Source organism: Microtus oregoni, unplaced genomic scaffold (genome assembly GCF_018167655.1).
Source record: "Microtus oregoni isolate MIOR12 unplaced genomic scaffold, Mior012 000000F_ref0000247, whole genome shotgun sequence".
Classification (NCBI taxonomy): Eukaryota; Metazoa; Chordata; class Mammalia; order Rodentia; family Cricetidae; genus Microtus; species Microtus oregoni.
The window spans coordinates 44,118,058-44,130,603 of record NW_024543059.1 but is presented as its reverse complement, the minus strand read 5'-3'; the positions used below and the strand labels follow the sequence as shown (position 1 = coordinate 44,130,603).

At 53.9% G+C, this 12,546-nt stretch overlaps 1 protein-coding gene across 3 annotated transcripts in view; it reads right to left on the bottom strand.

The window, feature by feature from the left end:
- Positions 1–94: 94 nt before the first annotated feature.
- Positions 95–12,546, bottom strand: part of Ppfia3 (PTPRF interacting protein alpha 3) — a 29,295-nt gene continuing 16,843 nt past the window's right edge. For 2 of the 3 annotated variants that reach the window (XM_041655434.1, XM_041655352.1), the window contains exons 16-30: positions 9,948–10,170; positions 9,210–9,373; positions 8,996–9,123; positions 7,983–8,076; positions 6,803–6,884; positions 6,039–6,239; positions 4,865–4,927; positions 4,680–4,706; positions 3,576–3,751; positions 3,098–3,195; positions 2,379–2,554; positions 2,224–2,292; positions 1,869–2,040; positions 1,142–1,213; positions 95–971 (exon numbers count right to left, since the gene is read on the bottom strand). In XM_041655434.1, coding sequence (XP_041511368.1) covers positions 1,155–1,213; positions 1,869–2,040; positions 2,224–2,292; positions 2,379–2,554; positions 3,098–3,195; positions 3,576–3,751; positions 4,680–4,706; positions 4,865–4,927; positions 6,039–6,239; positions 6,803–6,884; positions 7,983–8,076; positions 8,996–9,123; positions 9,210–9,373; positions 9,948–10,170 — 1,732 coding nt within the window. In that variant the 3' untranslated portion in view covers positions 95–971; positions 1,142–1,154. Of the gene's footprint in view, positions 1,031–1,141; positions 1,214–1,868; positions 2,041–2,223; positions 2,293–2,378; positions 2,555–3,097; positions 3,196–3,575; positions 3,752–4,679; positions 4,707–4,864; positions 4,928–6,038; positions 6,240–6,802; positions 6,885–7,982; positions 8,077–8,995; positions 9,124–9,209; positions 9,374–9,947; positions 10,171–12,546 lie in introns of all 3 variants that reach the window. The other variant, XM_041655517.1, reaches the window with a different exon arrangement.

The window sequence follows — 12,546 nt, the reverse complement described above, 5'->3', positions numbered from 1 at the left end:
CATCAGCCTCTCCTAGAGGGCCTGACTCCTTGATTCTGAAGGTGGTTGGTTTGCATTCTTAACATCTTGAGAACAAAAGCTGGGAGAGGTGGCACACACCTTTAATCTCAGTGCAGAGGCAGAGGCAAGCGGATCTCTGTGAGTTCGAGGCTAGCCTAGTCTACATAGTGAGTTCCAGGCCAGCCAGGACTACAAAGTGAGACCCTGTCTCAAAAAAAGGCTGGTCAACACCAGAACTTTTGAAACAGTAGGTCTTTACCCGTGATCACTGAGTAACGCCTGGGGCTAGGAGGCCAACTGAGAGTCGGGGTGGGGGACTCCCCGCTGTCCATCCCTCCCCAAGCCACATCACCCAGCGACATAGTTGACAGAGGGATTTTCCCATGCAAACCCCGGAGCCGGAGGGGAACTGGGAACGCAGGGTTGCGTCCCTGACCCTTGGGCACAGACACCGCCATAGCAGGGGGCGGGGAGGCCCCGGGGGACACGAGACACGGGAGGAGGGACAGGGACTCCGCTCACAGATGACCCCCGAGGACTGGCGACCAGACGCAGCGGGGGCAGGACTGAGTGGCACGGGAGTGGGGGGCGAGGCTTGTAGCAGCGAGTCTCCCCTCCCCTCCTAGCGGACGAAGAAGAAAGACCTGGGCCCCGCGACTGGGCAAGAGAAGGGGGAGGGGCGGCCTCTTCCCGCATGCCGCCCGAGAGCGAAGCCCGCCCCCTTCCCGCAGGTGCAGGGTGCCTTGCTCCCGTCCGAAACGGATCAATAAATTACAAAGTAGAGAAAAGGGAGGCGGAGGGATTTCTTCCTGTCCTCTTCTTCCGATGCCCCCCTCTTTAGTCCATTTCCAGTGGTTTAGTCCAGGCCCAGTCATCTGGGAGGCGGGAACGCGCACACTGGGCTGGTGTGTATAGATGTGTATAGTCCGCAGTGAGAGCTCCCTCACGGTGGTCTCCGGCTAGACAATAGTCTGCAAAGGAGGGAAAACGGCCCAGCCTTCGGGAGGGTCTTCATCCGAGAGCGAGGTCACTTGCATTGAGACCAAACAGTTATCAGAGTAGGTGGGACCCATCAGGTCCGCCATCCTGCAGTCCCATTGCACCACCCTGAACCCTAAGAATCACCTGGCAGAGTCCTCACCTGTAAGTGCCCACTAGCAGGAGTAAGTCCGGACAGAAACACCATCTGCTCGTGAACTCCCGGAAGTCTGGCCTAGAGAGAGAGCAGCCATTCAGCCTGGAAGCCCCCTATTTTCCCCAGAGAATTCCCCACTCCTTCGTACTGGACATTGAAGGTAGGAGCCCCTTGATTGGTAGTCAAATACCGCACCACTGAGCCACACCCAAGCCCTTCACTGGGGTATTCTAGGCTTGGGCTCTACCAGTGAGCCACAGGGCAGCTTCCACTGGAGAACTGTACGCGGCTCCCCCACCAGCCAGCTGCATCTTCAGCTCCTTTTACTTTTGGAAGCAGAGTCTCACTGAGCAGGCCTGGCTGTCCTGAACTCACTCTTCCGTGGCCCAGGCAGGTATTGATCTTGCAATTATCTGCCAAACGCTGAGGAGAGGCCGGCCCAGATCCCCCAGGGTTTCTAGGCGCTCTGGCCTCCAGTCCTGGTGCCCTCCAATAGACTTAAGCTTCAAACATCACGCGTGTGCCTGCTCCACCATGGGTCTCTACTTCCCAGAAGCCTGAGACCCAAAGAGAGAGTCCAAGTGGCCTGAAGCAAGGTCATGTCCCATCCTGGGAAGGAGACTGAGAATAGCCCACTGTGAGGAGTGCCCGGTGACAGCTGGTAGGGTAGACCAGATGGAGAGTTGTCCCAAGCTGTGACTAGGGTCCGGACTGTCACATCTGAGCCCCTTACCTTCAGGCTGCAGTTTGCGTAGTGGGAGCCCTGGGGAGCCTAGAGCTCCTGCTGCAGCTGAGCGAAAGTTGGGGGGTAACATCTCAGCCGAGTCAGGGGTTACACCTCGGAGGTCCTTCTCTCGGAACATCTTCCTCCAGGATGGGGAGCGGCTGAAGGACTTGGCACTGTCCTAGTGGTAGGATAGGAGCCGGAGGTGAAGGAGAGAGGCCTAAACTCCCATTCTACTCCTCTCCTCAGCCATGCCCCTCTCTTAGCTCAAACTCCAACCACAATTGGTTGGCAACACCAAGCCCCACCCCTTCATCACTGATGTAAGTGTGGCCGGGAGCCTCAGAGCTGCTGCCACGCCTACCTCATCCAGCCGTCTGTCTGTGCCTAGGGAGATGAGGTTGCTAAATTCTTTCTCCAGCAGTTGCCGGGCCTGGAAGAGGAGGGGGAAGGTTGGTGGGCGTAGGTTGGAGCACGCAGGTGGGAACGCCCAGCACGTTCCCTGAGCACCATGCTCACCTGCGCGTTCTGTGTGGGTATCTGTAGGAGCAAGGCCAGGTCGGAGTAGTCGAAGGTTTCATCCAGAGCCAGCAGGGCCCCGTGCACCCCGCTCTCAGTGAGGTTCGTAGCGAATTCCTTCAGGCCGAGCCCAGACACCCAGCCCATGACCCTCTCGTTGGACCACACCATCACGTCTGGGGATGAAAAGGAGACAGGGTTTTCCTGTAGCTTTGGAGCCAGTCCTGGAACTCGCTGTGTAGACCAGGCTGGTCTCGAACTCACAGAGATCGCCTGCCTCTGCCTCCCAAGTGCTGGGATTAAAGGCGTGCGCCACTACCACCCGGTTAAAAGGGACTCTTAACCGTGCACCTCCCAGAGGCTAGCCCTGTCAAATTAGCCTAATTCCTTCCTCATTTCCCTTACCAGACTTGCTTTCAGGATGACTTCTCCCCTCATCACTGGAAATGGCCTGTCATTTCCCTCCCTAGCCACGCCCCCACTTTGGTTTCCGTCCTAGTGAGCCGGTTCTAATTCCCTCTTAACCAAACACTTATGCTGGCTCTACCCCCTGTGTGACAGCGCACCCCAGTGGCCAGGACCAGCCAGTCTGGCATATAACGCTATACTCTTTCTCTGGCCATGCCCGCATGCTCACCCTACCATGTTCTCAGTAGCTCTTGAAATCTGGCTTCCTTCCCTCGGGCCTGCCTCTCCGCCTGGCCCCCACAGGACCTCACCTCTGATCTGGGTCTGGCTCTCTTCCCTCCTCCTCTCCAGGTCCTTCCGGTCATAGTTGAGCCGTTTCAGGCACATGATACCATAATGCAGACTAACCCTGAGCAGAGGGGGAAACTGAGTCACTCAGGAGCCTTCCCATGGCCACTGTCGTTGCTCTCATTGCTCTTATCTGACTTTCTCCCTCTCTTTCTTCATGATCTCTCTATTTTTAATTTTGAGACAGGGTCTCACTAGCTCCCTGAGCTGGCCTTGAACTCACTCTATAGTTCACGCTAACTTCAGACTTGTCATCCTCCTGTTTTGGCCTCCCCAGTAGCAGGTCACCAGGACCACGAGAGATCTCGGTTTTCCTATGGATCAACTTCTTGGTTCAAGGAGCAACAAGCCAGAATTTCATAAAACTTCCCATTGGCTAAAGCCTCCCTAGGGGTGTGACTTCTTCCCCTTTGGGCGTTCCCATTGGCCAGGCAGCCCCACCTGTGGAAGCTGTCCACCATCTTGAGTTGACCTCTCAGTTCCTTCTTGTTCAGGTGGTCCAACATCCGAGCATCGACTAGCGACTCCATGAAGTAGCTTCGGTACTGGGGCAACCCAAGGCTGGGCAGCCAGTCGTTCCCCACCCACTCGTGGTTCATGTCGCCATATGCCAGGATCTGGGGCCGTGGGCAGGTGAGGGAGGGGGTCAGGCCCTCAAGGACAACATTCAGTCCCCACCCCACGCTGGTTCTCTCCCCAGCACAAAACAGCTCAGGGTCTTGTGTAGCCCTAGCTAGCCTCAAATTCACAGTGAAGTTTGAGGATGGTCTTGAACTTTAGATCCTCCTGCCTCCACCCTCTTGAGTGACGGAGTTACAGGCACACACTCCCACTCCAGGTTGGCTGGAAGCTAGAATTCTGTGTTACAGGCAAGGGCCCCACCCGCTGGCCCCAAGCTCTGCTGGTCTGCACCCACTCAGCCCAAATGTGAAGCAGGACTCAGTGTGGCTTTCCTGCCACCCAGAGACTATCACTCCTGTGACACTCAGGAAATACTCAACAGTCCAGTTTGGGGCAAGGCTGAGCTAAACCCCCAAGTCTGCAGCTTCAGGGCCTGGAAACAGACCACAGCCCAATCTGGAGCCTACACACACACACACACACACACACCCGGCAAGCTCAAGTCAGGCATTGGGCCTCTCTCTTCTCCAGGCCACAGTGTCCTCCCTACCTCTCACTTGCCTCGTCCACCTCACGGCCACCATAATAGCATAGCTAACACTCAAGCCACTGAACCTTCAGCCCTCTTCCCAACCCTAGACAGCCCCGCGGCTCCCTCCGGCTCCAGCAGTCCCATAGCCCAGCAGCTCCCGAGCAACCCACAACCATGGGAAGGCCTGTGCTCTAGGCTGGAGGTGGACAGAGGGCTTCCATTTAGTCCCCCACCAAGCCACTATGAACTAGACCACAGCTGAGCTCCAAGCTGCAGCCTTCCCCTCCTGGGTGGGGACTTAGAATGTTCTGGCAAAGGGTGGGGCACAGGGACAGAGAAAGACCATGCAGCGTGCACAACCTGTCATGCGGGCAGCCCATCCTGCACCCTACCTGCTCCCAGCTGATCTCCTTGGTCTCCTGACCCGTTAGTGGGAAGAGGGGGAGAGAAGGGTGGGTTAAGGGGACAGGCAAAGGAGAACAGAAGGGACAGACGATGCATGGACAGACAGAATCCTCCCAGCCCCACACCCAATAGGAATAGTGCCACCCCCGGGTCACCAGCCGGAGTCACTCACGGGTTTCGTAGCTGCTGTCAGCGACTCCATCTCCTCATGTGTCATCCACACGTTTCCTGTGGGCTGAGGGATGCTAGGTGTCACGGGATGGGAGACGACACAGGATGCAGACAGATAGCCTCTTAAGTGCCCCAATCTGACTCATTGTTTAAGCTCATTCTGTTTGGGGTTTCAAAGCCGAGGTGACAACGGAAATGACCCTGTGTTGGGCGTCTTCCATGCTGAAGCCCTAGGAGTTGGGACCTTGCGTCCAGCAAGATGGCTCAGCAGATAAAGGTGCTTCCTGCCAAGTCTGGCAACCCAAGTTCTGTGCCACGCATGCCCCGTGGCAATTACACGCACACAAAATAAATAAATAAATATTTAGTAAAATAATTTTGGGGCTGAAGAGATGGTTCAGTGGTTAAGAACATGTGTCGCACTAGGTGGTGGCGCACGCCTTTAATCCCAGCACTCAGGAGGCAGAGGCAGGTGGATCTCTGGGAGTCTGAGGAACAGCCTGGTGTACAGAGTGAGTTCCAGGACAGCCAGAGCTACACAGAGAGACCTTGTCTCAAAAAAAAAAAAATGTTTAGAAGAACATTTATTTATTTTATATGTGTGTGCCGTGGCACTTGGTAAAGGTCTCAGGACCCTTATAGGAGTTGATTTTCGTCTTCTCCCATATGGGTTCCAGGAACTGACCTCAGGTGGTCAGGCTTGGTGGCAAGCACCTTTACCTATTGGGTCATCTTGCAGGCCATCTTTCTTTTTAGTATGAGGCAAGGTCTTACCAAGGCTGACCTTGAACTTACTCAGTAGCCTGAGCGGACTACTGCTTCAGACAACACAGGAACCAATAACTGTCTGCCTATTTGAGATTTCCTAGGAAAAAACTGAGTCTGGACATGGTGAGCTGGTGCAGGAGGCCATGGGTCTCTGTGAGTTCCAGGCCAGCCAGACCTATAGAGGGAGATCTTGCCTCAAAAGAAAAGAAAAAGAAAACTATGGATTTGGGGGTGATCCCTTGGAAGTGGTGAAATCCACAGGAAGGGACTCTTGGGGGCGGGTGGAACAAGTCAATAGGTCCCTGAAAGAGATGTCGCCTGAGGACACACCCATGACACGGGGCCCAGGATTGGAGGCTGGCGAGGGGTGAGGGTGAGCAGGAGGGCATGGATTTGCAGGCACTCACAGTGCGGGAGGAGGCAGGTGCTGAGGGTGACGTGAGTGACACCATCTCCTGAATGGCAAGGCGCAGCTTGAGCCTGTGCAGGGGATTGCTGATGCCAATTTCCCTCTGGATCTCCGTGTCTGACAGGTTGGCCATGATGGCGCCGCTCTTGACATTGGCCCGACAGGCAGCCACGTACCACGCAGGCATGCCCACCCAGAGCTGAGGCCATGGGAAGGCGAGAATGTGGAGGAGTCAGTGGAGAGAGAGACAGATGGAGAAGGTTCGCAGGCAAAGACATAGAAGCGGTAAGACAGAGACATGTGGGAGAAGAGAGGAAAAGACAGGAAGACGAGAGATGAATAGAGACAGATGGAAAGACACACACGAAGACAGACAGTCGCAAAGACCAGGAGAGACCCGAAGAGACAGAGAGAGGGCAAGGATGCAAGGAAGAGGAAGTAGCTTTCCTAAGAGCCTCAGGTCCTGACCTCCCCTCCCACCCCACTTCTGGGCTTCTCTAGAGCGGAATCAACCAGCCCTGGATAGCACGACTGTCAGCGGGTCGAGGATAAAGGCCTGGTACAGTGGCTCAGGCTTGTAATCACAGCACTCAAGAGTCTGAGGCAGAAGGATTGCCACGAGTTTGAGGCTCCCCAGGGCTACAGAGTGAGAACCTGAGTTAATTACATAAAAACAAAGCAAAACAAACAAACAAAAGACAAAAATCTGAAAGGGGGTTGATTAGTAACTCTACATGAAGGGTTATTTCAATGACAAAGTACCTCCAGCCAGGAGACCACGGTGGGACCATCCCAGGCAGCAAAAGGCAGGCCCTGGCGACAGGCCTCTTCCAGAAGCTCGTGCCTAGCAGAGAAGGTAGGCAGGGGCTGTGAATCCTTCCCATGGATCTCTCACGCATGCACACAGCAAAAGTGTGGACCTGTCACACAGGCACACAGTGAAAGCGTGGACTCTCACAGGCACACAGCGAAAGCGTGGACTCTCACAGGCACACAGCAAAAGCATGGACTCTCACAGGCACACAGCGAAAGCGTGGACTCTCACAGGCACACAGCGAAAGCGTGGACCTGTCACACAGGCACACAGCAAAAACGTGGACTCTCACAGGCACACAGCGAAAGCGTGGACTCTCACAGGCACACAGCGAAAGTGTGGACCTGTCACACAGGCACACAGCAAAAACGTGGACTCTCACAGGCACACAGCGAAAGCGTGGACTCTCACAGGCACACAGCGAAAGTGTGGACCTGTCACACAGGCACACAGCGAAAGCGTGGACTCTCACAGGCACACAGCGGGAGCGTGGACTCTCACAGGCACACAGCGGGAACGTGGACTCTCACAGGCACACAGCGAAAGCGTGGACTCTCACAGGCACACAGCGAAAGCGTGGACTCTCACAGGCACACAGCGAAAGCGTGGACTCTCACAGGCACACAGCGAAAGCGTGGACTCTCACAGGCACACAGCGAAAGCGTGGACTCTCACAGGCACACAGCGAAAGCGTGGACTCTCACAGGCACACAGCGAAAGCGTGGACTCTCACAGGCACACAGCGAAAGCGTGGACTCTCACAGGCACACAGCGAAAGCGTGGACTCTCACAGGCACACAGCGAAAGCGTGGACTCTCACAGGCACACAGCGAAAGTGTGGACTCTCACAGGCACACAGCGAAAGCATGGACTCTCACACAGACACACAGCGAGAGCGTGGACCTGTCACACAGGCACACAGCAAAAACGTGGACTCTCACAGGCACACAGTGAAAGCGTAGACTCTCACACAGAGACACGGCGAAAGCATCTTGGTAAGGCACCAGATGTGACTCTCCTCAACCCACCTTCCCTGCCCAGACAACAAATCAGGGAAGCTGGGAAGCATGTTCAGGGTCACTCAATCTCAGCAGTATCCACGCCCACCCCAAACCCCGGAACACTCACTTCCTCTTGTTCCTCCTGTCCTTATCTCCTGGGCCAGTCAGCTTGGACAGCCCCAGAGGGTCAGTGGCCAGTGTTTCATCAGAGGGTGTCCCAGCTGGAGGCAAGGAAGCTCAAAGTCAGTGATGGGTCAGGCAGTGTCAGGGGGGTGTGCTAGCTCAGGCCTCACATCCCCGACACTGGAGAGACAGGAATCAGATCAAGGCCATCCTATGCTACAGAGCACAGAGCAGGCCAGTCAGGGTAACAGGCTTGGCACACTGCTGCTGCTGCTGCATGCCTTTGATTCCATCTCTTGGGAGGCAGAAGTGGGGGGCTCTGTAGACTCAAGTCTAGCTTGGTCTACATAGAGCATTCTAGGACAGCCAGGGCTACATAAGAAAAGTGGAAGGAGAGAACTGACTTCATAAGACTGTCCTCCGACCTCCATATATAGCCAGAACACATGGAGAATGATAACACAATTTTTATTTTTTTTTTAAAAAGAGTAGGGCTGGAGAGATGTCTCAGAGGTTAAAAGCACTGACTGCTCTTCCAGAGGACCTGAGTTCAATTCCCAGCAACCACAAGGTGGCTCACAATCATCTGTAATGAGATCTGGCGCCCTCCTCTGGCCTGCAGGCAGAGCACTGAGAATAATGTATACATAATAAATAAATAAATATTAAAAAAAAAAAGAGCGGGGAGCACAGCGGTGGCGCCCGCCTTTAATCCTAGCACTGGGGGGTAGAGGCAGGTAGAGTTCTGTGAGTTCAAGGCCAGCCTGGTCTACAGAGTGAATTCCAGGACAGTCAGGGCTGTTACACAGAGAGACCCTGACTCGAAAAAGAAAAAAGCAGGGGCTATAGCTTGATGGCAGAGTACTTGCCTAGCATGCATGAGGACCTAGGTTCAATTTCCAGTTCAATTTCCCAGTATTACCAAACAAAGAAAGAAGTTAATTTCTAGCAATGAGAAGGTGGGCGGGGGAGGAAGGCAGGGAGGGAGAAGAGGAAGGTTGATGTTACAATACTTACCCAGAGAAACACTTTCCCGGCCTGGGGGTCCCATCCGACCCTTCTCTTTCTTGCCAAAGAGCCGACCTATGGATGACTTGATGCTCTTCTTCTTGGGGGCTTTGTGGAGCGAATCTGGGGTGCCCTCACTAGAGAGAAAGGACAGAGCCTGGGATGGACACCATCCCCGCAAGTCTTTGTCCCATCCCTATTCTCAACCCACATCCATGCTGACCTTCCCCGGGGAGGAGCCCCATCTTCTAGGGACCCAGCCTGCAGTGCCAAAGCCTGGGTCATCCTCTCAAGACGGGCAGAGCGGGGAGTAGGTGGTGGGGTGTCTCCTGGAATGGCTGGGCCCTCCCCTCGTGGAGCACCAGCTTCCTCCTTGGAGACATGGTTCTGGGGACAGAGACAGATGCAGGATTAGCTTGGGGGTTTGAGAATGTGTCTAAGTTCTCCCTTGCTTGGGCACTGACTTGAAGATAGGGTAGCCTAGGTCAAATGGGGGTGTAAAGGCAGCGACCATGGTGCCCTGGAACTGGACAGCCAGAGATACACAGAGAAAGCCTGTCTCGAAAAAAAAAAACAAAAACAAACAAACAAACAAAAAACAAAAGCTAAACATAACACATAAAACAAGTCAAAACAGGATCACTGAGAAGGATCAGTGAGTAAAGAACTTGCTACCAAGCCTGGTGACCTGAGCCCACTCACCAAGATGCATGTGTTAGGGGACACCCAAGTGCTACAAATTGTCCTGACCTCCCCGAGGAGTACTAAGGCATGCTCATACATGTGCGTGCACACACACACACGTTTCCAGAAATCAGCCTTCCTTTTGTCCTTTGGGACTTAGGCCATGCATGCTTCTGGAATCCACTGTGCAAAAGCTCTGGGAGCTATTTGTGGGAAGTTTTTTTTTTTTCCTGACTTCTCCTACCTACACTGGGCTGGGATGACAGAGAATACTCACGGTCTTCTCGGTTCCCTCCCGGGCAGGACTGGGGGGTGCCAGACGAGGGGTGGAATGGCCAGAGCTGGGAGGTGAGGGGCTGGCTAGGGTGGAAGTGGTGAGGGAGGGCGGCAGTGAGCAGCTGCTGCGGTATCGGCCCAGTGAGTCAAGGCCAGAACTGGACACCCGGCTCTCCAGCTCTTCTGCACGCTGCTCTGTAGTCTCTTTCTCTTCTTGGATTAGCCTGGGAAGGAGAAAGAAGACTAGTGCAGGGTGGAGTCACAAATCCCAAGTGGCCAGAAAATCTGCAGAGGGGAGGACGGGGTGACTCAGAACCGTGAAGTGGCTCAAGGGGGAGGCAAGAAATCCTGAGAGTCTCAAGAAATCACCGAAGGATTGGGGCTGAATAGTTGTGATTTCTATCAATTAGAAGAGGTTAGCCAAACAGTTACAGTAAAGTCATAAAAAGGCTTAGGAGTGTAGCTCAGAGGTAGAACACCTGCCTAGTATCCCCCAGTGAGGGGCTCGGGTATAGCTCAGTGGTAGAGCCCTGCCTAGAATCCCCCAGTGAGGGCTGGGGTGTAGCTCACTGGTAGAACCCTGCCTAGAATCCCCCCCTCAGTGAGGGGTTGGGGTGTGGCTCAGTGGTAGAGCCCTGCCTAGAATCCCCCAGTGAGGGGCTGGGGTGTAGCTCACTGGTAGAACCCTGCCTAGAATCCCCCCCTCAGTGAGGGGTTGGGGTGTGGCTCAGTGGTAGAGCCCTGCCTAGAATCCCCCAGTGAGGGACTGGGGTGTGGCTCAGTGGTAGAGCCCCTGCCTAGAATCCCCCCCTCAGTGAGGGGCTGGGGTGTAGCTCACTGGTAGAGCCCCTGCCTAGAATCCCCCAGTGAGGGGCTGGGGGTGGCTCAGTGGTAGAGCCCTGCCTAGAATCCCCCAGTGAGGGGCTGGGGTCTGTCTCAGTGGTAGAGCCCTGCCTAGAATCCCCCCCCTCAGTGAGGGGCTGGGGTGTGGCTCAGTGGTAGATCCCTGCCTAGAATCCCCCAGTGAGGGGCTGGGTGTGGCTCAGTGGTAGAGCCCTGCCTAGAATCCCCCAGTGAGGGGCTGGGGGTGGCTCAGTGGTGGAGCCCCTGCCTAGGATCCCCCAGTGAGGGGCTGGGGTGTGACTTAGCACTAGAGGCCTCACTTGGCATATACACAAGGCCCTGGATTCAATCCCCAATACTACAAATTATAATTTTAAAGATAATATCACTACAGGAAAGAGACAGTGTCCCAAGAACTGATAGAGCAAAATGCTAAAATCGGGGTGAAATCAAGGTCAATCAAAGTAGGTGTAGAGGTAATGAATCCATTCAGTTTGGGAGCACAGATGAATAACGTCTCAGTTAGAATGTGATTGTGTTAATCTCATTTCCTGGGAGACAGGGAGAATGTGCGACTACAGAATCGTCAAAGCAGGCACTGTCTGGAGAATCTGCGAGGCTTCCTGAAAATGCTGCTGTCAGCTGGAAACTCGGTAGGTGCAGAGTTGGATTCAGTATTTCATTTCTCTCTTTCCATGTGTGTGTGCGTGTCATGTGGCACGCATGTGTGCATGCATGCTTTTGCATGTGTGTACACACATATGTGTGTCTCTGTGTGACACGCATGTGTGCATGCATGCTTTTGCATGTGTGTACACACACGTGTGAATCTGTGTGGTGCGCATATGTGCGTGCATGCTTTGCATTGTGTATGTGCACACACGTGTGCGTGTCTTTTGGCATGCATGTGTGCATGCATGGTTTTGCATGCGTATGTGCATACGTGTGCATGTGCATTTGTGTGGCATGCATGTGTGCATGCATGCTTTTGCATGTGTGCATCTGTGGCATGCATGTGTGTGTGCGTGCTTTTGCATGTGTGTGCGCACACGTGTGCGTGTGCATTTGTGTGGCATGCATGCATGCTTTTGCATGTGTATGCACACGTGTGTGTGTGTCTGTGTGGCACGCATGTGTGTGTGCGTGCTTTTGCATGTGTGTGGGCACAGTGTGTGGATGTGAATGCATACAGAGAGACCTGAGGTTGACGGCCAGACTCACCAAAGGTCACTCTTCTACTTATTCACTGAGCCAGCATCTCTCAGCCAAACATATCTTGTTGAAATGGCTAGTCTTAGTAGCCAGCTTCCTTGGAGGAGCCCATTTCTGTCTTCAGAGGCTGAAATTTCAAATGATTCACCTAGCCTGCATGGCATTTATATGTGTTCCGAGGGACCTGAACTCCAGTCCTCAAGCGTGGCAAATACATTAACCAATGAGCCATCTTCCCAAACCCTTCTTTCCTTTCAATCTTTTGTTTGTTTTTTGTTTTTCGAGACAGGGTTTCTCTGTGTTTCTCTGGCTGTCCTGAAACTTGCTTTGTAGACCAGACTGTCCTTGAACTCAGAGAGATTCACCTGCCTCTACAGTGAATTCCCCTGAGTGTGGAATTCGAGGCATGTGCCACCACAGCCTGGCTTCAATCTTTCTTTCTTTCTTTCTTTCTTTCTTTCTATTTATTTACTAGCTCTCTTCCTTCCTTCCCTTCTTTCTCTTTCTTTCCTTTTCTTCTTTCTTTGCTTTTCCATCTTAGGGAT